At 47.0% G+C, this 24,210-nt stretch overlaps 1 protein-coding gene across 2 annotated transcripts in view; it reads left to right on the forward strand.

Moving 5' to 3' along the window:
* Bre1 (E3 ubiquitin-protein ligase Bre1) overlaps positions 1–16,016 on the forward strand; it is a 40,569-nt gene extending 24,553 nt beyond the window's left edge. The window contains exons 9-16 of one of the 2 annotated variants that reach the window (XM_070533776.1): positions 535–723; positions 5,258–5,574; positions 8,697–8,781; positions 9,446–9,631; positions 9,695–9,913; positions 13,633–13,836; positions 14,834–14,998; positions 15,645–16,016. In XM_070533776.1, coding sequence (XP_070389877.1) covers positions 535–723; positions 5,258–5,574; positions 8,697–8,781; positions 9,446–9,631; positions 9,695–9,913; positions 13,633–13,836; positions 14,834–14,998; positions 15,645–15,821 — 1,542 coding nt within the window. In that variant the 3' untranslated portion in view covers positions 15,822–16,016. The remainder of the gene's footprint in view (positions 1–534; positions 724–5,257; positions 5,575–8,696; positions 8,782–9,445; positions 9,632–9,694; positions 9,914–13,632; positions 13,837–14,833; positions 14,999–15,644) is intronic. The other variant, XM_070533777.1, reaches the window with a different exon arrangement.
* Positions 16,017–24,210: the final 8,194 nt, after the last annotated feature.

Below are 24,210 nucleotides of genomic sequence, written 5' to 3' on the forward strand. Positions count from 1 at the left end.
TAAAACGTTTGCGACTGCAGTGGCCGCTGGGGACCAATGTGGTTTCGGGATGATATGACATGGACATGCTAGGTTTTTCGAGAATGGTACAGGTATGCCTTGGCATTGATAACCTGGTCCATATTTGAAGAAAAGGGTGTCACTGAACATCTTTTGCAATAGTGGAATTCCACTACAGGTATTGCATTACAAACAGCATAGGGTTAGGCATAATCCCTTCTCATAATTTAACTTTTGAGTTTAAATCAATACAGGCCACCGAATCAGTGGCAGAAGAATACTGGCAGTTGCAACGACCTGTCTTTCTAATTTCAGCTGTTTTCATCTGTGTCCTTTTTTTGTGTGTGCACTGCACAATACAGTATTATGACAACTAAGCCCAGTTATCTATTCTTCTTTGACATAGAAAATGCGCTCCACTTTACCTGCCAATGATCTACCTGTCTTCTGACAAGCGAGCGAATGCAAACAGTTTTGTAAAGCAAGCGGCACGAAGCAGAGCCACAGAGTGAGACTGTTGTGCGTATGCTGCAGATTCGTCGCGAGTACGAGAATCTACGCATTGAGTTTGAGTCGTCGTCGGTGTCCAGCGAGCAGGCTCAGCCAATCAACCGGGAGATGCGGCACATTATAACGAGCCTGCAGAGCCACAACAGGCAGCTCAAGAGCGAGGTCTCCCGCAGCAAGCGCAAGCTGCGCGAGGCCCAGTCAGAGACGCAGAAGGTGAGTGGCCACTTTTTGCGTGTGTGTGCGTGACTGCCTGTATGTGCAGCATTTTGTAAATTGCATTGAATGGGCATACTGTAATACGCTCTGTCGTGTCAACACTTGTGGCTGTGACCAACTGTTCGTGCGTGTGCGGTTATCTTTGTACCGCTCATTCACGGTCTCCTTGCCCGCGTTCTACGTTGAAGCTCTGTACGCTTTGCATACTGACTGTAGAGGCATCGCAAGGGGGACGAGCCGGTGGTCAATATCAGAAACATTTTTAAGAAATTCAGCGCTGCTCTCCGCCACTCACTGCAGAAACAACTCTTCATCACTGCTGGATTGTTTGTTTGCAGAGAGCGTAGAAAAATATATGGCCCAGCAATAGAGACAGGATTGCTTGCTGCTGGAACAGGCTCGCACACGATTCTGAAGCTATTTCTGAAGCTATTTCTGAAGCATTCTCGTTGGCTGGAAGCGTCTGCTTCCAGCCAACGAGAATGCTTCGCTCTCTTGTGCAGAATCCAGTCATGTCCCACTGGTAGTAAGATGTATCACGAGCTCTCAAATAAAAAATGGTGGCTGCGCTTGCAATTTAGAAATGGCAGGTGATCGGAACTGTGCACAGTTTTGAAAAAGCTATGCGACGCTGCATTTCGTTCCGTAGATTGACGTTTCTAATGGAAATTTGCAGCTAGGTGTGGGAACGCGTCAGGAACAAAAATGACACTGAAAATCTGGTTTTTGGACCAAAGTGGTGTCAGATTGTAACTGCTGACACCAGTTTCAGTGCAGTTAATTTTTGAGCATTTTTAAGGGCGAGTCCAATATAACGAACTACTGACATAACGGCCACTTTTTGTGGAACTATATACGGTCACTGACTGAATTTTCGGACATGCCTGATATTTCGGACATCTTCGCGGCACCGCCACGAGCCCCATAGAATCTGTATAAGGACATCTGAAGTTTCGAACACTCGAACCCCCCCGCTGTCCAATTTTCCGGACTTTTTGACGCGATGGAAGGTCCTTTGGCTCCTCGCGCAGCGCCCTTGCGAAGGAAATCGACTTGCAGCCGAAGCATATCACCGCTTTGAACCACAACTAACCGAATCTAGCCGTCACACACTGATTTGGTCTGGCCACGCTGGCTATGTTCATCGCCGCACTTCCGCCTTCGGCGGAGTTTCCGGACCAGCGTCATTCGGTTTGTTTGCACAGGCCACGTTTTGGCTAGCGTGGTGATTGTGCTGTTGTGTCAAATGTGCTCTGCGACGCTAGGCCTAAGTGCTTCAACGCTCGTCAGCGAACTCCACTGTTCGCAACTTGAGGATTTCACTTGCCTACGATGGCCCCCACTCCGTCTTCGTCGTCCTCGCCGATGGCATCGAAGCACGGAAAGCAGTACCGTCGGACGACGTGATCAATGACCTCCGCTCTGCTGGGGTTTCTATACCCACGGAAATAACTTGAACAGTTTGTTGATGTTGACAACGAGCTTGCCCTCTGCGCAGAACTGACTGATGAGGAAATAGTCGGTCAGGTTGTGGGGGATTAAGAAGACTCCGACGTTGAAAATGAAGAGCCAATGCCTTCGCCGCCTACAAGCGCCTAGTTGACGCGAGCACTGTTGACACTTTCATCGATGTACAGTGGTGACATGACCCTTGCTCAGATCAAGGCGAATATGATCGCATGTAACCAGAACGCCATCCAAACAACAATCAACAAGTTCTTCAAGCCACTGCAGCAATAACACCGGCTGCCCGACGATGCACATGTATAAAATGAACCGGCAGTTGGCTGCATACAGAGTTTTTGAATGCCTCTTTTTATAGCCACTTCACTGATACTGTGGCAGGGTTTTGGAAGCCTGTTACTTCGCCCTTTACCTCTAGATCGGAGAAAAAAAGAAAAAAGGTGCATTTTTTCGCATGCATTCATTTTTTTTAGGCTGCCTGAATTTTCTGACGTTTTTACGTTCCCTAGGGGTCCGAAAAATTGGTCGTTGACTGTATTGTTATAAACGGGTGTGACTGTGTAGCAAAGTAATGCATGTAAATAATTTTGCCTCCCCTTACAGCTTTGTCATATTGAGGCTTTACTGTGCGAAACATTTCAGTGCCATTGTCTACTTAGGTGTGGGACAGTTTATACATTTGGCCATTCTAGAAGAAAAACTGTCTTCTCTATGCACCTGAATAATTTATGTGGACAGTACTTCATGCGGATAAAAAGAGGCAGAAAATAATATTTTGAGACTTCTGTGAGCCTTGTAAATACCTTGTAAATCTTTACTAATGGACGGTATGATGAGCCCCAGATTCCTCCAGAGACTTACATGTGTTCTTGAACTCTGCCAGTACTTTTGCAAAACTTCAGGAAAACGCCTGCAGACATCTGGGCAACACTGAGAAGTTCCCATGAAATCTGATGCATGCAGCTTGCGTGCACCAGCAGATGCCTGTGATTGGCAATCCCTCGCTGAGGTGGCCTTCATTAAGCTCACTTTCACTACTGGCACCATACTTTTATTTAAGATGTATACGTGTTTTATGGACATGCAACGCTGGCAAAAAGCAGATGCGCCAACCTCGGAAGCACAGTGTCTTGATCCAGAGTGTGGCAAGGTGCACAAGGTGAGCCCACCAAAAAAAAAAGAATAGTCTGCATTTGTTAGTGACAAAATTGGTTATGAGCAACTGTACCAGTACATATGACAGTAGGCAGGTTAGTGGCAAACCTGACCGAGTACCGCAGTGCACAAATGTAGCTTTGAAGCTTAACAGTTCCCGAGATGTCCGTAGGATATGCTGCTTTTCACTCCCACATGCACTTCACAAGCAGGGAATGAAGGTCTCGTTATTGGTACAGGAATACTTGCCGCAACTGCGTACATGCATTCGTGAGTATGTGTGTGTGTGGCATGCTAGACAAGTTGTGATAACAAGCCAGTGTGCTTCCTGGGCTTTCACTGCCAGGGCCCTTTAGGACACGACTGAAACCTTTAGCGCAACCAGAAGACCGTGGCAAGAAGGTGCAGCAACTATGCCTTGCAATGTGCTTTCCTGACGGTAACTTTGCGTGGAAGCCTACGGGTTGTCAAGACGAAAGGAACGGTGTGACTTTCGTCTGGGCCGGCAACGAACGAAAGTCCCCGGCACTGTTTATTGACAGGACACATAACACACTACACGGGTGGCATGACTGGTGATGCTACTCGCCTTTCTCCCAGCAGTACTGCTTTTTGTTGCCGTGATGTCTTATCACTGTTCCCATTTCCCTTTTGTCACATGAGAGTTACCAGCGATGTAAGTATAGCAAAGAGACTCCTGACAGGCACATGTGGTTATTGCTCATTGTAGCTGAGTCATACAGCTGGCCAAAGACCTTGTTAGATACCATTTTTTTACTGCTTCGGGGTTTCTTGATTCTGTATCTTATTCTCTATGTTTTGTTGTCTTACTTTTTTTGATCAGTGGCATTGCACCTTGATATCAGTGGACACATAACCTTACGACTTAGACCAACATGTAGCTGCTATCCGTGATCTGTTGCAATGCTTTTTCTGGGCATTCTTATTCACTCTGGTGGCGTGTTTCAGTAAATAATTTTCGTTGCATTGTAAGTTCTGTTGAATGCAGTTGTAAACCCTTGTGGTAGTCTGTTTTGTTTTGCCCTCTTCAGCGTGAGACGTACTCGTGGAACACACACTTGCGATATTGGACGTTTCTTTTGCCTGTGGCGGGGAATCCGGAAGTGTATCGCAGCAAACATTGATCCGTCAGGAATGCATGACATCACCTTTAAGCATAAGCTGCATATAAGCAAGCACATACAGCTTAGTGGCAGCTAGCTGGCTGTGCTAGCTCCTGTTGCTATTGCCAAGTTAGGTGCCTCATTTTCAGAAGCGCAGCTTTGCCTTGTGATCAATCTGCTAGTTAAAATTGCAAACAAAAAATGCAGATGTCATGTGCATTTGGGTGACAGGTGTACTATCATACCTTGCCAAGGGACGTCAAAAAGAAAGGAAAATATAATGAAAGAATTGTAGTTGGCATGGCCTCAAGTAAAGGTGCGTGAGGATGCATTCGGGCAATTCCTGCGGTTTTTACTTTGTTAATTACAAGTGTGTATGTCTTCCGCTTTTTTCCTATGAGTGAGCTAATGATGTTTCAGCATCATTCACTCTTTAAAGGGCCTCATCGGGGTGTTGCATAAATGGGGAGCAGTAGTAGAAAACAAAAGCAAAGATTTCTTTTTGTGCAGGAATAAGTAAGGTTAGAAATGTGTAATGGTATAAGCAAGCAAATATATATATATGAATGTTAATATATAAGATATTATATAATATACGAGCATATAAAATTCTGTAAATATGATATGCAAATAGGTGTATGCGGGTTAAAGCAAGGATGGCCCAGAAGACGTGCCGTGTCTCTCAGTTTGTTCCTGTGCAGTGGACTGCATGTTCACATTGGAGTGCCTGATCCCTAGGGAAAGCAAAGCAGCTCTTCTGCACTTCTGGTTGTTGCCTCTCCCCGCAGCTGAGGCAGATGCTGGAGATGTCTAATGTGGCTGTGAACTCCGCCACCGTTCCCCCGCCGCCGTCAGCATCAAGCGACAGTGGCTCCACACGTAGCGATGATGCGCCCGCGACGCCGCTGTCGTCGGGCTCTAGCACGAGCACGGTGGGGCTGGGAGGCAGTGCTGGCGGCTCGGGAGCCGGCGGTGGCCGCAGCGGGGAAGAGACGGCCATGTCACGCCACGAGGAAGACTGCAGGGCCGAAGAAGAGCCAATCCCCGAGCGGGAGAAAGGCAAGAGCGACGCAGACATCATACGCGACCTCAAGGCGCAGCTCAAGTGCGTTCCCCCCCTTACTCCCATTTCCTTTTTTTTTTGTCACATGCTTTCTCTGGGGACGGGGGCTCATTACTTATCGGGGAAGCCAGTTGGCATTGTTAAAGACAATGTCTTCCTTAGCGAGTTGCCCCCACTTTTTCGTATCGGGTGTGTGTGTGTGTTTCTAGCCTCTTTCGTGGGCTGATTCTGGAGATAGTGCAGTCTAAAAATGTGGGCCAATCCCAAAGGTAGCACAATACAAAAATTTATGCAGTCCAATGCTCCTCCTGCTTCTCTCACGCGAGGGGTGATGTGATAAAGCGCCGCGTGCAGTGAGTCCACCCCATTCTCACCCCCAACTCGTTCAGGAAGACATCGTCTTTATCGACTTCAACTGGAAGTTGAATCACCTTCCAACTTTTTTACTTGCGAGTGTAAAGCATGCTTGCACAAGACGCCTTGTGCAAGGCATGTGTGCGACTTTGTGCAGAGAACAGGCCCAGTGAGCACGTTGCAAATGTTTATAGTGCATATGCTGCTGATAGAATGCAGGCAGTGTGGCCCCATTTTGCATAGTTTTCCTGCATTAACCTGTCTGAACTGTGAGATCGATTGCTGGAGTTGGACACATTTCCCTGGAAATTACTTGCAGCTGCATTCAATCTTGGCTAGTCAGTGGAACTTTTTTTTTTTAAAGGGCGGGGTAGGTCACACGAAATCTTGTGAAAGTGACAGTATCCCAGAAAGTGGTTGATCAAGAATACTGCTCCAGATCGTAGTCGAGCACAAAATGAACCTACAGCAACCTTCACAAATAAAGTGCCTGTTAGATTAGTTTAAATATGGTATTGCACTGAAGCACAAGATTGAACAAACGTATTATTAAATAAGAACTGGGGATTTGCAAATATTCTGTAGTTCAAATACGAATCATATAGTCTGGCTATTCAATTCTTGCTTGATTTGAAATTTACTATTACAGTAGAATCTCTATAAATGGAAATCACTTAAACGGAACTGTCCTTAAATGGAACACCATACCTTGGTTGGTTGACTTTGTATTTGTGCGATTGTATTCAACTTTCTCTCTCGGTAAATGGAACTCCTGATAAATGGAACCAGTTTCCCTGGTCCTGTGAGGTTCCATTTAAAGAGAGTACACTGTACTACTCGCAATTGTTGTGTTTTCGTTTCTGTTCCAATTATAAGGGATAACAGCACTTACTGGAGTTCTAGAGGAGAAAGACTGATCTAAGCACGGTCTCATAACCAGTCGGTGGGCTTCAGCAACCAGCCATCCAGTTGTGAGCGGCGTTAGGTACACGCGTGTGTCAAATAACATTAAAATATAAATAAATGTAGGACTGTTTGAATTCTGAACCAAACTATGTTACCGTAGAAGCTGCGGCCCCTGAGTGTCGTAGGAACCGCGAAAGTATTCACACACAAGTTTGCAAGTATATGGCGTTCAAATGTACGCACAAGGGTAGTGCTCTGTTCGCTTGCTGCAGTCGTCCAGCTCAGTGTCCCCATAATGAGCGCCGAGAACAGCAGCCATGCAGGAGGGCAACAGCGTGCATGCTGCTGGGCCAGCAGTGCCTTTCGGGCGACAGGTAGCCATCGCCGCGCCACTTTGTCAGACGACACTGACCGTTGCTTCCATCTGAGGTGACGCAGCTCAGAAGTTGTCAAGTTCTCTGCTACGGAACAGTAGTGCTATCTGCCGCCACAGCATATTTTGCCATAGGGGTGACAGATGGCGCCGCCGTTCCATTTCAGGGACATCGCAAGCTCGCTGTGCTTGACCATGGGCTAGGCCTTCGTTGCTTGATATCGAAAACCTATCTCAAGGACACCACATGGATATTGCTTGAAATTTCATTCCAAAGCGGAATAAAATGCAGCGAAAATCTGCAACACTATTCACTTCCTGTGACGAGGATAAACTGGTCAGAAAGTGTTATCCATTCCGCCTGAAACAGGCAACCGTCGGCCAGCCAGGTGCCACCATGTCAGGTGATGAAGCAGTTGTTGCATCCACGCAGCACAGGTCGGCAGGAAAGCTTGACAAAAACCTCTTCTGCATTAAGTCCTTCTTTTTTAACCAAATTGATTCTAGGCAAACTTTATATTTCACTTTGTTTACAAATAAGAAAATATTCGGTGTTAGATGAAGAAATTTTGTTATTCGAACACCCTTAATTGTAGCCTATTATTGCTTTTGATGTTGGGGAAAGTAAGACGTTTTTGTTCCTTGAATTCCCCTGTTTGGACCAATCATATGACTTTTTTTTTTTTTTTTTCAAATCATGATGCATTGAAAAAGTTTGCAGTTATGCATAACTGTTCTAGATGTGAATAAATACTAATTGGGTTTCTCTATGATCATGAAGTTTCAGTTTCTAAGTGTATGGATTTTGAATGTTTATTATTGGACAGTGTTCTGTATTCAAGGTACTGTGCGTTTTGAATGTTTAGAAGTTCATCTCACCATATGCACATTTTTAGACTGGATTATCCGACTTGGAGTGATGCTGGACACTGCTCAGTATGAAGTGCAATATCCACACGGGATTGCCCTGTGCAGAATTGATGGTGACCCTGTGCTTTTCTTTGCATCATTCTGGCGAAGCAAAAGTGTATTGTGAAAGCCACTGTACCTTGTAGCAGTTCCTTGGTCCTGACTGCATCAAGCAACAAGGGCCAGTGCACAAGGGCGTCAGCAGAATTTCTCTACCGTCAATGTCGGCACAGCTGAGCGTGGCATTGTTGCAATGTACATTTTAGGAGCTCCTGTGCTGTTGGGATATACCTCCGGCATTAGCATGGCTTTTGTAGGACCTCTTCACTTTTTGCAGTAAGCCTCTCACATCAAAGGCCATTTTCTCCTGTCCCAAAGATTTCATTGTAGTGAGGGTTTACTGTAATGTTGCTTCTTGAAAATACTCTGCCAGAGCCATGGGAATGCCTAAAAAAAAGCCGTCATTTGTTTCGCCAGAACAGCTGCGAACATTGTGTTGGTGTAAGGATTGCTGCAGGTTTTCATATCGTTACGCAAGGGCTCCACCGCTGCCGATTGAGATTGGGCTACCATCCTGATCGCCAAGTGTATTCCTGAGGTGAGGAAGTGTCTGCCCTTACAGGAAGTCGCAGGAGGCCCAAAGGGAACTGAAACTTCTACTAGACATGTACAAGGGGGCGCCGAAGGAGCAGAGGGACAAGGTGCAGGTGAGCAAACTAAAGGAAATCATTGTCAAGGTGGTATTTGTTCATATTGAAATTGTGCAGCAAAGCACGGGCTACGAGAAGACAATACCTGTCGCTGTCCTTTCGTGTACTCCGTGTCTCGTGCGCACTGTTTCATTATAAAAAGTGCGGCTGTGTGCATGAGAGCGCTCGGCAACAGGACAACACCATGCAGTGCATTGTTTCCGGGCCGTCCTAGGCCTTGTTTCACTTCTAAAAGCAACGTAGGTGTGGACTGGTCGCATGCTCGGGCACTTTTGCACCCCTGTTTTGTCCTCGTCGTTGCCCATTGTAAGACTTCCTCCAGCTTGAAAAGGTCCTGGAAAGGCCAGTCTGCATGCCTTTTCTCACAATTAAACATTCCCTCTTTCTTCTTGATAGTTCTGTTTAGGTTGAGCAGTCGCAGGATTGTAATGGTGCCCTCGAGTTGGTTTTGCCACTTGCTCACACAAGCTATTTTCCGAAAGCCCGAGCATATTCTGTGCATTGAACACTTTCTCAAATGTTCGATACAGATGCATCACAGTGACTTGGCACTGTAAAAGAACGTACGAGCCGTGTGCATTCAACATAGCTGTCGAGTACGAATGGCTCGTCCTTTCTCTCCTTTGTGCGCTGATCCCCGCACTGTGTCCCACATTCGCAGCTCATGGCGGCCGAGAAGAAAGCGCGCGCCGAGGCAGAGGAGCACCGGCAGCAGCTCAAGAAGCTGGTGGAGCACGAGCGTAAGGAGCGCCGCAAGCTGGCCGACGAGGATGCCATGAAGAAGATCCGGGCTCTCGAGGAGACGGTGAACAACCTGCACAAGGGCCTCGCCGCGCAAAAGCAGGAGGTGCGGGACCCTCTCGTTCTGTCTTTGCCCGGGCAGGGATGAAACATAATAATCAAAATGAAGCACACGCAGGAGGAGGCCCTGCTGAGCGAGATGGAGGTCACGGGCCAAGCGTTCGAGGACATGCAGGAGCAAAACCTGCGGCTGTTGCAGCAGCTGCGCGAGAAGGACGATGCGAACTTCAAGCTCATGTCGGAGCGCATCAAGTCCACCCAGGTGCACAAGCTGCTGCAAGACGAGAAGGTGGCGCTCATGGAGCAGGCTGCGCGCCTCCAGAGCCAGGTGGGTGGAGTCACGGGGGCGTTTGTTTTACACGGGCACGTTGCAGAGTTGAGCAGGCATGATGGTGATGTGCAACAACAACAAAAAAGCCGGCGTAGACTTGATGAACAGGTACGTTTGCTTGCAGACAACACCTGGCAAAATCTGTAGACTGTTTTGCAAAAGCAAGCAAGAAACTATGCGAGCCCATTTGGTCTTTACATGTCATATCGCCTGCCTGTACAGTAGCCAGCATTAGTTTGCAAATACTTGAATATGAATATCTTATGGAAACTTGGTGAATAACTCGAGGTGTGGTGCAAAAGAGCACGCAGGGCGACAGAGGAGACGAAGACTGAAGTCTTTGTCTGAATCTTTGTTTGAACCCTAGTCTCCAAAGTCTTACTGCACATCGAGTTTTCAAATGGTAATTTATCAGTCTGATCTGATTTAGTGTTTCTCTTCAACGCTTTCCTATGTGCGCCTATTCCCATCGATAGCCCCCTATTGAGGGGTGCAAATTCAGAATTTGCTGCTTTATGAGCGCTTTCCAACAGCTAGCACCATTTATTGGGTTATTTAGTAACTACAGTCAAACCTCGATATATCGAACACGGATATATCGAATTATTGCGTATATCGAACACTTTCTATATCACGTGGAAAATCGCATGCATTTTTAATTTTTTATTTCGAACGGGGCCGGATGTAAAATGGATATATCGAACTCCGCTGCCCCAGACCAAGTGCGCTCTTTTGACAGGAGGCGAGCTTTCCCGCAACACTCTCGAAGATAGCGGCGGCGCGATGGGCGTTCCAGACTGCTGCGTACGACAGCTCCCACATCGGTTGCGCCGAGGGCGCCATTTGAACGTAGCGGCGTACACACGCGGCGGCTTGGAGCCAGCCACGGCCGGTCTCGAGGGGAGCGCGCGCTTCGCGCGCTTCTCTAAAGCGCGCACTCCCCGGCCGTAAGCCAGCCCGGCCGCCTCAATCACGCGCGCCCGCGCCCCCGCCGTGCGCGCGTGATCGAGGCGGCCGTGGAGACAGTTGGAGCGCTTTGTCGGTGCTGAGCCACACAGCATGTGCATTGAGGACTTCGTTGGCGGTGACGACAGCACCGGAACAGTGGCGAAGTCAACAGACGTGGAGATCGCTGCAGAAGTGACTGCTGAGCGGCCAAACGAAGACGCTGCCGAGGCTGATCCAGCAAGCGCTGATGTTGCCCCGCTCCCGACTGCAACTGAGGCTGTAGCTGCTTTGGCCGTTGTACGCTGCTACTGCGGCGCAATAGAAGGCACTGGACCGTCTCTTGTGGACCGTTTGGACTATGTTGAGGACGCCGTGGTCAAGCACGCGGTTGCCAATATCAAGCAGGCTACGCTGCTTCAGTACTTTCGGCGAACGAAATAAATACTTTGTTTGAAGCTTCATGCGAGTATCTATTGCGCCACGATTGGTTCATTGATTGATTTGTGCTAGTTTTTGACGCGTTTTCTACGTGATTTTATATATCGAATTCTGGCTATATCGAACTATTTTGCGATCACCGCGCTATTCGATATATCGAGGTTCGACTGTATTTAGCCAGCATCTCCAGAGAATGAACGTGGTCAGCGCAGTGAGTTCCGATTCTGATGCGTACGTGCGCGAGTTCTTTTGACTTTGGAAGCAGCACTGACAGGGAAGGCAACTTCATTTAATCAGATTTCAGAGCAGTGTTTCACTTTCTTTGCTGAACCTTTACAAAGCAGCTGTCCACTGATATAAAGATGTCCTGTGTGATTTAAAGGTCACAGTTCTTACCTGCAGGCTGCTAACATCTTTCAGTCGGGATCATTTGCCGGCTACCGAGTCGTGTTCCACGTGAAAGGACAAGCGGGAGTCGACCTTGGCGTCGTGCTAGGGCTAATCACTAGGGTTACAGTATATTTGAGGAAACTCTTAAACCATAAAGCTAATATTTATTAGGGTATCACACGGGTCCCTTGCATTAAAAATGTATCTTCTGATTTGTTTTTCTTGCTGTGCAAGGCAACAGTGACGTTTTCATATAACTTTTCTTTTTTTTTTAATAATATTTCTGGCTACATATTTTTAGTATTTTCAAGTATAAACATACTGTTTGGGACTAGCACTGTCGGAAAGAGAATTTCTTCCTCCTCACTTTGATACTATACACTTTACTATCAAGCATGCTCTGTGAATAGAAGAAAAATATTTGCGGGACCACCTAAAACTGCTGCTTTTCCTGCAGGCAGGAAAGTGTTAATGGCCCTTTAAAAGGCTCCTCACCACATAGCAAATTTCGGTTATATGCTGGAAGTTGTTACATGTCCTCTAGGAAGCGTTCTGCTGCAAAAATTTTTCAGATCGATTCATAAATTGCCAAGATAGAAGTATTTCGGTACCACAAACCCATTATTTCAGGAGGTGAGCTTCACTGCCAAGCAAGACACTCCCTCCACGTGTCCCATCTAGCCTCCGCAAGCGAAATTCCTTCCCTGCGTTCCCCAATACCAGACCTTGACGATCGCGCGATGCATACGTCACGTGCCCAGCCTTCATTTTTTTTTCTGGCGCTACGCACTTCTGCTGACAGTGTCGCGTGCGAGCTGTTGTCTCGTTCACGCAGCACACGATTTTGTGTGCTGTGCACAAGGACATGTGGCTAGCGGTATAATTCAGTGTTACACGAATATTGAGGCAGAACAAGTGGATCGCGGAGCATGATCATGCATTGCTACATGGTAGAAAATGGCATAGTTTCAATACCTGCGCACGTGACTGCACGACCGTGGGAACAAGCAGACAGACGAAGCGGAAGTACATCTCTCTTGCTGCGATGCGAAGTAAAACAAAAAACCATGCAGACGTTCTGTTTGTTTTTCTCTAAATTTATCTAAACTTCACTTCGTCAATTCAAACAACAGGTCACACAAATAACAGGTGGTGCCTTGAATAAATCTCGAAGTCGCGTGCCACCACGAGCAACGTTGCACTGCGGACCCGAGTATGTAGGCATAGGGACACGAGTACGACACCGTCCGGCTTGGAATGCAGCGGCCGCGAGGAGAAAGGAAAGTGGCGTGCGGATTAAAATTTCAGACCTTTCCGCGGCACGTTGCGATGCAGTTCTTTGCAAACACAATCGCTGCCGCGCATTGTATGCTCTGCGCTTGTCGGCTCAAAGTGGCCAGACCTGGTGAGGGGCCCTTTAAGATAAAGTGCACAAAAAGGGTGACACCCCTTTCCCAGCTTTAAATGGCCATTGTTCGAAAGTCTTGGCTTTCACAGCACATCATGCTGCACATGAAAAGAATTAACTTCATTCTCAGTAAGAATGGCGCTACACGCATGCTTGTAAACACACTGTTGCTGTGTCTCCAATTAACAAAGCTACGAGTAATAATTTTGTTTCCAGGCAACACAAAAGCCAGTGCGTACGAGATTATGAGAGCAAGTTACTTGAGAGTTAGTTGATGAGTTACTTGAGAGCGAGTTTTTTCATTTTCTTAATGCCACCTGTCCCAGCACCCTTGTGGAAATTATTACCGAGCCCTTCACTGCAGTGTCCCTTGACTCCCATGTTGCTTTGGAGTATTGGACTCTCACCTACCAACCAGACATCATTTGTTGCCCGTCTTGTGTTCTACGTGGATGTGCTGAAGTTAGTGCAGCTCTGGTTGTGACAGGGGGGCGAGACTGAGTTGTGTGTACGCTTGTTTCCCCTGCAACAGGTGGAAGCCCAGAACCAGGTGGTGCGCAAACTCGAGGAGAAAGAGCGTCTGCTGCAAAACAGCCTCTCAACCGTCGAAAAAGAGCTGAGCTTGAGGCAACAGGCCGCAGAGGTGCACCGTCGCAAAGCTGTCGAGTCAGCCCAGTCGGCAGCCGACCTCAAGCTGCATTTGGAGAAGTACCTGGCACAGCTCAGGGACGCCCAGGTGAGCGCTCGTTTGCCTCTGCTCTGCGCAGATGTGGGAGAACGGATGTTTTTCTGCCTTGGCACGTTTGCATCTGCTGGCACGAAATGTGAACGCTTCGAGCAACAGGGCAATCAGCCCGGAGCACAGTCCACTGGCCTGGGGCTGCTTTACACTGGGAGAAAGGGGCAAGCAGCTGGGACCAGAAGTTGTGTTGTGGAGAGCATGGCAAAACAGTCTTTGAATAAAGATCACTAGTGAAGCTTTTAGCATGTTCAATGTTTGAGCAAGCTCAGGCAAATTAAGCAGGGGCTTTATCTATTTAACCCTTTCTGTGACAACTATTTTTAAATTCAAGCTTTCTTTGGCTCTTCTGGCTGTTTTCTTGGTTAGTCTGTGATTAGAATCGGCAAGGAAAATGGCTGTTCGATCATTTGGGCTATTCGCTTACATTGACAATCATTTTTGATAGTTTCTGGTTTCTTTCTGTCTTTTTTCTTTTCAAGAAAATCCCCTCTGCCTGCTCTTTTTATGATAGCATCGTTCCACTATGGGTGATTCTGTCAGCCGTGGGGGCACTGTGGATGCGAAAGCGTTGCAAGCTTTGCTTTGTACTGCCGACGTGAAGATACAGTCGACACGACGAGAAACCATATCTTTGGTTGCCGACTCTCAAAATTAACAGAATTAAAATTTTTTCTCATTGAAATTCGTTTCTTTCTAACCCATTCCGTGTAAGAGAAATATATCGGCAACCGCACTTATTTGCATAAAAAGTCGAAATTCAATGTAATAGTACTTTCATATAACAAAGTAAAAAGTGGCAATCTTACGGACATCGTTATACCGAGGTTTAACTGTATGTTAAATTATTAACTGTGCTCTGAGGCTCATCACTATTTGTAGTGTTTAGGGCTTAACGCAAAATATGAGTAGTCGAGTAGATCACGTCAGTAGCCCTTTAATCTGCTATGCAGGACGGTGATTGCGTTGCTCAGTACACTTGTGCCCATTGCAGAGCATAGTGACGGACCGTACAGCAGTGCTGTCGCAAGAGACGTTCAAGACCAAGAGGCTCCAGGAGGAGATCCTATCACTACGCCGAAAGGTCGAGCGTGCGAAGAAGTTTGAGCTGGCCACCAACACTGATGAGGTTCTCATGGAGGAGGTCAAGGAGTATAAAGTGAGTGGACATCTATCTAGTGCTTCATTTTTGTGTTGCACTATTGCTACCGATATGAGACAAAAAGCCAAGGCTTTATATTTGTTTGCACTGTACTTCCTTTCGAGCTGCTTTTCAATGGTGTGTCTGTGTGCACGCTCCCTTCCGAGAGGGCGCGAGTATACATGGTAGCCGTTTTGGAACTTGTTGAAAAGGCTTGTTTGTGCAGTACTGAGTTGTAGTTGGGAAACCGACGTTACTTATGAGGCAGAAATTGGTATGCAAATGAGCTGTTCCTTGCAAGAACTCTTGCATTGATTTGGTGGTTTGTTTGCACAATTGCATATTGGGGTTCCACAGAGAACTGGGTAGCATATGCAGTGAAAACGGAAGCAGTGTTTCATTAGCTGTGGAAGACAAGAAAACAGGCACAAGTGACACCCTCAAGAGAAAGATGTTCCCTTTTGTCCTGCTGCGCAAATTACTCCACGCAGTGGTGAGAGCTTTGACAGGTTGTTTCTGCATGGCGTGGTACTGTAGCTTTCCTCCTTCGCCCCCCCCCCCCCCCCCCCTTCATCAAGGAGGCCCATACATTGGCAGTATTTGTGTTTAAAAAAAAGGCAGCTTAGCTAGGGGCTCACCCGTGATGTCACTTCCTTTACTGCAGGAGCAACTAACCTGTCCCTCCTGCAAGGTTAAACGCAAGGACGCGGTGCTCATCAAGTGCTTCCACGTCTTCTGCTACGATTGCCTCAAGACACGCTATGAGACCCGGCAGCGCAAGTGCCCCAAGTGCAACGCTCCCTTCGGCACAAATGACTATCACCGGTTGTACCTCACCTGAGACTGTGCACCCCCCTCCTTCTCCTTCCTCCTCCTTGTCTGACGTTATTCTCTTCCTCGGGGTTGTCCTTTCATCGCCACCACCACCACCTCATCCCTCGCCACTGTCACAGACACATTGGTTGTTCTTAATTTTAACTCTTTGGTCTGACTTGTTTCTCATTGTGTACAATAAAAGAGCGTATTGTTTCGTGCACTTCTGTTGCCTCGGGTGCTTTTGTTGCACTACAGGTGTTGCTGCTGGAGAATGTGCATGCATTTAGTAAATTGGCACAGGGCTGTTGTCCCTTGTGTGCCATGCCCAGCGCATTGCAGACTCCTAGAGTGAATAGTACTATGTCGCCAGAGCGAAGAACAGCACAGCTGGCAGGCTGGAACCGTTGAATCTGGCAGAACTTCCCCACAACAGTACTCTCCTCTATGCATTTAAGACATATGAAAGGGTTATTGCAAATCTTATCTTATTGGAAGCTAACCGAGTTGGAGTTAAATGAATATTTTGGAAATTTAATGTCTACAAATTCTACCGCTTACCTATCTCGGAACAAGTCTTAGAGTTGTCTTGGAAACTGTCAATTGTAGAATATGCACACATACAAGGTCTGTCCTGAAAGTAATGTCAGTAAGGCCATTAAAAATCATTTATTGAATTTATCGTTACAGGTGTTTAAAAGATCTTCAAAATACTCTCCTTTCGTGTCGATACATCGGCTCCAGCGAGACTTCCAGCTCTCGAATGCGTTTCAGTATTCCTCTTCCGGAATGGCCTTTAATACTGCAGTGCAAGCTGCTTTTCAAGCTGCAGATGCTTGCCTTTCAGGGGCAAGCATAACAGAAAAAACAGAAAAAGGTCGGCGGAGCCAAGTATGGGCTGTATGGGGGCTGGGGTATCGTTGGCACCCCTGCTTTAACCAGGTAGCCTGTGACGATGAAGGCACTGTGGGCTGGCGCATTATCATGGTGCAACTTCCAGTTGCCTGCGATGTCCGGCCGGATGCGTTGAACCCTGCATTTCTGTCTTTTGAGGACTTCCACATAAAACTTGTAGTTCACAGTGGTTCCAGGTTCTACAAGCTCGTGATGAACCAGTCCGTTGTGTGGATGCGAAAAAAAAAAAAAAACAATGAGCATGATCTTGATCTTTGATTTGCTCATCCTGGCTTTCTTCTGGTGAGGGGAAGAGTGCATGTGCCACTCCGATGATTGCCTTTTGGTCTCCGGGTCGTATTCAAATACTCAAGTCTCGTCACATGTAATGACGTCCAATTTTTCGATCGCGTTTGCAAATGTCGAGGTTTTCTTGGCACATTTCAACGCTGCGTGACTTTTGGTCGTCATTGAGCACTTCTAGAACCATATTTGTGCATACCTTCCGCATGCCGATAACGTTTGTTACGATTTCATGAACTTGAGTTTTCAGAATGTTTAACATGTCGGCCATTAAACGAGCACTTAATTGTCGGTCTAAGTTCAACAGTTCCTTCACTCCCCTCCCTTTGTCAGCCAGGGTGGTTGTGGATGGTCGTCCGGCGCGGTCCTCGTTGTCGACCTCTTCTTGGCCTTCCAAAATGGCCTTGTGCCACCGAAACACTTACCGATCTAACAGGGCATGTTCTTTGTAAGCAGTCTTGAGTGTAGTGAGTTTCCGCAGCATTCTTGCCAAGTTTCACGCAAAACTTGATAGCAAATCTTTGTTTTAACGAGCGCTGCATTTTCACTTGCACAAGCATAAAAAACAACTCTCGCGAACAGGCCCGTCCTAAGCTCTCCGATGCTCGGGGCACACTGAGCGACGAAGCGCTGCTTAGCTGTGTCCTCCACGACCAGTTTGAACCGGTTAGACCGCGCTCCGACGTACAGTCGTGTCACAATAAATTCACTGACATTACTTTCTGGACTGACCCTATACATGCATAAGCTGCCCATCATCTTGTATTTTTTCTGACTAAACGATCTTTTCGAAAACTCTTAGTTTTGCTAAAGTGTGAAGCACTGATAGTAACGGCTTGCAAAATACCATTACACATTTCACCAGTCTCCAAGCAAATATTTGCAGCAGCACATCGCTGTCCACGTGAAGCTGAATTGGTGCTTCTGTGTTGCATGTGGTTTTATTTTGAGAGTCAAGTCGCCATATTCAATTTTCTGTCTCTTAAAAGGCACACAATGCACATATGCACTGACTGCAGAAGTGCCAATGCTTACATTAGCTCGGCAAACTGCTTTGCAGGAAAGCTAGCTTGAAAATTGGGAAAAGGTCCATCGTCGAGCTGCGGGCCCTGGGAGCAGTTGTAGTATTTTGTTCATTTTCCGTCACACCTTCACTCCAGCCTTTAGCTTTGCAGGCCATCAGGAAAGTGTAAAGCCTGCATCATGGCAATGTTGTTTTCTTGTTTAAACAAGAGATCTTTTCATGTGTCACTACCACCTCATTTCAAGAGGTACCTGCATTGTTCAAAAATTTTTGAGACTAGTTATACTGTTTCATTATCCAGCATCAGCACCACAGTAATCTACAAGTGCAAAAAGGGGTTGTATTTGGGTCCTAGTTGGTAATACATATAAACACTTGTTGCAGCATGTTTGGGATCTGACACTAGCAAAAGGGGGCGTGTGCCAGTGCCTTGTTTGCTGTACGACTCGCTCTTGCTACAATCTGGTTCCAAACGTGTAGCAACTTAGGGCTTCGCGACAAATAGCATCGCTACAAAATAGCGGCATAGGTGTGTTTTTGCAACTGTAACTTTACCAGGCACGTTCCTCTACATCATGGGCCCTTATAGGATTTTTACATATATCACACCTCTACAGCCTTTACAGGTCGGTTGATAATGTATGGTTCAAATAGGAAATTCCAGCTGCACCAGTTGAATTGATGCAATCAAAATGCTCAAACTGATACCGTTTGCAGCCTAGGCAATGCAAATATGAATGACACTTTTAGATGGCCACTCCACGCTAAAAGACCCTGCAAGTTATTATTAGCCAAGCTGCAAGGTAGATGCGTATGTATTTACAAGCAAACATGAACAGAGTATAGTAAGCAGGACACGCTGTGAACGCGCTAGACCATATTCCACTAATATAACTAGTAGTTATCTAAAATAAGTTTGAACTTCACAACAACAAAGAAGATGCGTACAGTACACATGCATGGTGTACGCTGGATATGGGGCCCCATAATCAGTGGCGTAGCTAGGTGGTCTTGCACCCGGGGCCCATAGGTCTTCTGTCACCCCCCTCACCGCGGGCGTAGTCAAGGGAGGCGAGGATGTCGACAATTTGCGGGTTTCAGCCCCACTACAGCCACCTTGGATACTGCGCACGTCCCCCGGGTCCCTCTCTCCTTCGGTTTCTTTCCCAGGTATCGCGAATGCAGCAGGTATACACGCTGTTTTTTCTGCGCCAAATAACACAGGGTGCTGCACTGATAACTTGTGATAAGCGCATGTGCACATCTTCTGTCAGACTAAGGCTTGGCAGCCAATACAAATGCGGCATCGTGGAAAATATGGCTCACGTCACAGGTAACAAAAGGTATCTTTATAAAGCTTTAACTACCAATTTTAGCGGCAATATTACATTTGCAAAATTGAAGCGCGACATTCATATTTTGCCCTACAACAACTCCACAAAAATCGTCGTATGTACTATGGCGCGGAGTATTCTGACTGTGGGCAGCCCTGAACGAAAACAAAAATTAAATTGTGGGTCAGTGACGCTGATCTCCCCACCCTATTAGAAAATGCCACGTGCCTACCTGCGGCGCAGGCGCCAATGCTATGGCAATTGCGAGTTCTCTTTATTCTGATCAGTAAAGCCTTGTTTTTATTTGCTGGTATACGGACAAACGCGATTATCCAAGCTGCGGTACCACCCCAAGATTGGGCACAGAATAGAGCACGCTTCGCGTCGATTCTTGGCGTCACCATAAAAAAAAAAGGCCGTGATAAAGCCCGTGCCAACGAACGCTTGCACTACTGTTGGTTTGAACTCGCAATGGAGATGACTGAGGGATCAACGTCACTATATAATATAATATATATTCCACTATATCCACTATATAATATTTCTGTCGCTGCTGCCATACTGGGCGCCGCCCGCAGTGCCAAAGTACTGTAGGCTGTAGCACCCAAAACGATTTTGTTTAAGAAATTTTTCTTGAGTTAATAATATGACTGAGTCCTCGATTCTCGAATTGAAGTGCTTCCTCTATAAGCACTAATTAAAGGATTACTCAGGATATGGTTATAACTTATCTGCCATATTTTTCACGCTACCGAGTTCCTAGTAAAAGACACATAACGTCATAGAATATCGGGAAATATTACAAAATTAACCTTCTTTTATAAAATTCCGTGTAGCTGACACAGACACTGTACTTGTGACATGAAGTCAGACAACAACAAAATGATAAAGAAACGGTTAGCTAGGACTAGGAGAAATATCTTTTATTGAACACCGCGAAACTGATAACGAATACAACGATTCAAAATTGCTAAAAGAACATTGTATACATATTGCCGATGCACAAACCATGGTGGGACATCGAGCCTTTTGCACTAAAGTAATGACCGGTAAGGACACATTTCCTTCAGAAGTTCTTTTTCCGACACTTCGCTTCTGCAAACTCATTAATTACAGTAGTAAAGTTTATATATATTTTTACGTGTTCTTTTTCTATGGTCAGTATCGCCAAGTTTGACAGCATTTCATCGCTCGTGGTGAAGCGCAGAGACGTCTTTATCAGCTTTAACTTGAAAAAGTTCCTTTTGCATGATGCAACTGACACGCAGATCGTGAGGAACAAGCGAAAGGTAACAGTAAATAAGTAATGAGTTCCATTTGGCTATAAATTATCGGAACTCCAGGCACCGAGTCTAAAGACGATCCAGTGAATCCCATTCGCGACTTTTTACGGCCGCACTTATGCAATGTCGCTCTCAACGAACGCTTCGCCGTAAACGCGAGCGCCGGGCGCGCTCGTTGAACGCCCTCTCACTGCTGTCTTTGTTCGTCTTCGCTGCGCGTTCGGAACGGAAGAGGGACCCAAGAACCTCAACGCCTTATAACGCCTGACTATGTTTAGCGACGCCTGCTCCCAGCATGAACGCACGGCATGAGCGCACCCCACATGAGACGTTCCGCTAAGGCGAATAGTTCAGCGACCATATTGCGAAGTAAATTTTTTAGCCCACACATTCGTGCAATTATTTCGTGGGGTGTTGATAGATCTGCAGCCGACAATTCTGCGGCGCAACGCGTCGGGTACATGAGCTCGGGCTACTGGATACCGGAGCATTCTTGGCCATTTGCGCCCAGTCAAGCCGGCGGAAAGAGGGGTGTCTTCAGACGTATATGACACCCCCCCCATTGGCCCCTTGCACCCGGGGCCCACGGCCCCCCGCCCCCCCCCCCCCTGTTGCTACGCCACTGCCCATAATGTAAAACTATACCAATCTGTTTTTATTCCAAATCGGCCATTAGCGCACCCCGAGAATGGTTCGGGTCCAGCCCGTATGGGCGGGCGCCACACCCATATGGGCAGAGCCCGAGCCATCTTGATCTGTCACTGAGGGCTAATAGCCGATTTGTAATAAAGACAGATTGGAATAGTTTTGCATTATACCGGCCATGTTCTGCGTATGTTCTTGTTTAGTTTGGACCAATTTTTTTCCAGAGCAAGGACTGCCAGTTTAATTGCCTGAACTGCTGTTTATGTATACCAGCAGGAAAAGTGAATTGGCGAGGAATGACTATTATGAAGATTTTGCTGTACATTCGTGTTGTGGACATTGACAACATTCAGTTTGATTTCAGTGAATGTACCGCTTGCAGGCAGTTACTTCAAAAAGGAACTGCCTTAGAGCCACCCAGCAGAAAAGGCTTTAGCCACAGGGAGGAAAAGAAAGAAATGGTAGGTCCAACACACTCATCGAAAGAAATATTAAGTGAAGCCTTCTTGAAATGTTTCAAATAACTGCTACACATTGAGACATGATGTGTGCAATTTTATTTTATGTCCAAGTAAGTGCAAGGAACTCTTCTTGCAAACGATTTGCATCATATGCCTGCATAGCAGCTTGAGCAGGCACATGGTTGAAAGCACTGCCTGCCTTGCAGCCTTTTGCTGGGCCTCCAGTCTACTGTATAGTGCAGGCTACAGCAGCAGTACAAGGGAGAGCGCTGAAGTTATCTTCGAGCAGTGAAATTTTGTAATGTGGAGGTGCGGTATGCCTGACATGAACATGCACCAAGCAATTTTCCCACTGACCATTTAGACTTGGGAAGTGCTTCGATCTTTGGCATAGGTGTGTTAATCTGCATTGGCTCATTGGATGAAAATTTGGGCATTTCCATTCATATTACTCGCAGAGGCACAGTGTGGTCTTTGGTGACAGGAGGTGACGAAGAGATGTTGTTTGCTTGGAAGGAGGGTCAGGGGCATTCATCTTACAAACATTGCCTGCAGGCGTCGAGCAGGAAGGAGTGGGTGACAAAGGTCCGTTAGTACTGAGGAAGGCTTCAGAGGTCAAAGAAAAAATCTCAAATTCTTCCAAAGGAGTGATATGCGCAATGGCGATACCGTGTGGCAGCACACGTGACGAAAATCTAAAATTGAGGATGGGCACGCGAGCACAGTTTTCGCGGATCCGGATTAAGGTGCTCAGTATTGCAATATTGCGCGACAAAACCACTTCAGTAAGTGGCGGCATGATGTACTCACCATCAGATACGGGAAGACAGGGTGTCAGGAGGACATTTGTAGCCGCCTGTGGAGACAGCCTAGCAAACTCAGCCGAACATAAGCAGTCTGAAGTAGAAGTTGCGTCTGAGGGAGGTGGCAGATCCAACTGTATAACACCTGCGGAGCAGTCAATTTGGGTAGAGTGTTTCAAAAGGAAGTTGAGGCCGAGAATTAGGTCGTGCGGACAGTGCTCAAGGACAATCAATAAAACAACGGTATAATGGTCCCCAATGGTCACATGTGCTGTGCACATTCCAAGAACAGGTGAAGTACTCCCGTCAGCGACTCGCACAGTGCACGGTACGGCGGGCATCAGAACCTTTTTGAGTCTTCGGCGGAAAGCAGCGCTCATAACTGAAAGCTGCGCTCCTGTGTAAACGAGAGATGTAACAGGAATGCCATCAACTTCAATGTCGAGTAGGTTTCCACATGTAGGCAGGGTCAACAGAGGATTTGTGGGCCGTGTCGGAGCTTCACCTCCGGGAGTGGCCCCGCCTAGTTTCCCGAAGTGAAGCAACCGGTTGCAGACGGGTACGAAGAGCGGTGAACGAGAGGCGAATGGGACCTACGACCTTGCGGAGACTGGGAGCGGCTGAATCTTGGTGGAGCACTGTTGGCATTGATGTTCCTAGTCAGCATATAGGGCGAGAAAGTACGTTTGTCTGGCACTTGGCGGTAGTGACTTGGAGACAACCACCGAGGAGGCGACGACCAGTGGTTGCGGCAATGACGGGCGATGTGTCTAATGACATGTCGATGAGGACGACGCAACGAGCTATGGAAAGAAGAATGATAGGTGTAACGTTAAGGGATAAGAAAAGAGCAGATTGGGTGAGGGAACAAACGCGAGTTAATGACATCTTAGTTGAAATCAAGAAAAAGAAATGGGCATGGGCAGGACATGTAATGAGGAGGGAGGATAACCGATGGTCATTAAGGGTTACGGACTGGATCCCAAGGGAAGGGAAGCGTAGCAGGGGGCGGCAGAAAGTTAGGTGGGCGGATGAGATTAAGAAGTTTGCAGGGACGGCATGGCCACAATTAGTACATGACCGGGGTTGTTGGAGAAGTATGGGAGAGGCCTTTGCCCTCAGTGGACGTAACCAGGCTGATGATGATGATGATGTGTCTAATACTGGAACAATTAAAACAGATGGGTCTATCATCCACTGTGCGCCAGTCAGCTGGGTTGCGACGGAGTGGCGGAAAGCTTTGCGTCTGGGAGCAAGCGGCCAGAGAAATCTGTTAGGTGTTTGTATGGCGGACCGAGCAGAGAGGTGGAATGCCCAAACTTGCTATTTTCTCCCGAACTACTGCTTGTATAAGGGAAATAGTGGGCATGCTTTCCCGACAGTCGGAACAAACTGGAGCCTCAAGCTCACGGCGAACGATGCACGTTATATCTTCTGGTCCTGTCTGCTGAATGAACTGCGGCAGCTCTTCACAAAATGTCGCAGCGGTATTGGGCAATCTGCCGAAACTTTGAGCGACGCGGTGGCCGTTCGCTTGTTCGAAGCGCTGGCACTCCTCCATAATTGCATCCACAGTGGCACAATCCTTACACATCAGGAGATTGAAGGCATCCTCTGCAATACCTCTTAGTATGTGACCAATCTTGTCTGCCTCGGTCATGTTGTTATCA

This window comes from Dermacentor albipictus, chromosome 2 (assembly GCF_038994185.2).
Source record: "Dermacentor albipictus isolate Rhodes 1998 colony chromosome 2, USDA_Dalb.pri_finalv2, whole genome shotgun sequence".
Classification (NCBI taxonomy): Eukaryota; Metazoa; Arthropoda; class Arachnida; order Ixodida; family Ixodidae; genus Dermacentor; species Dermacentor albipictus.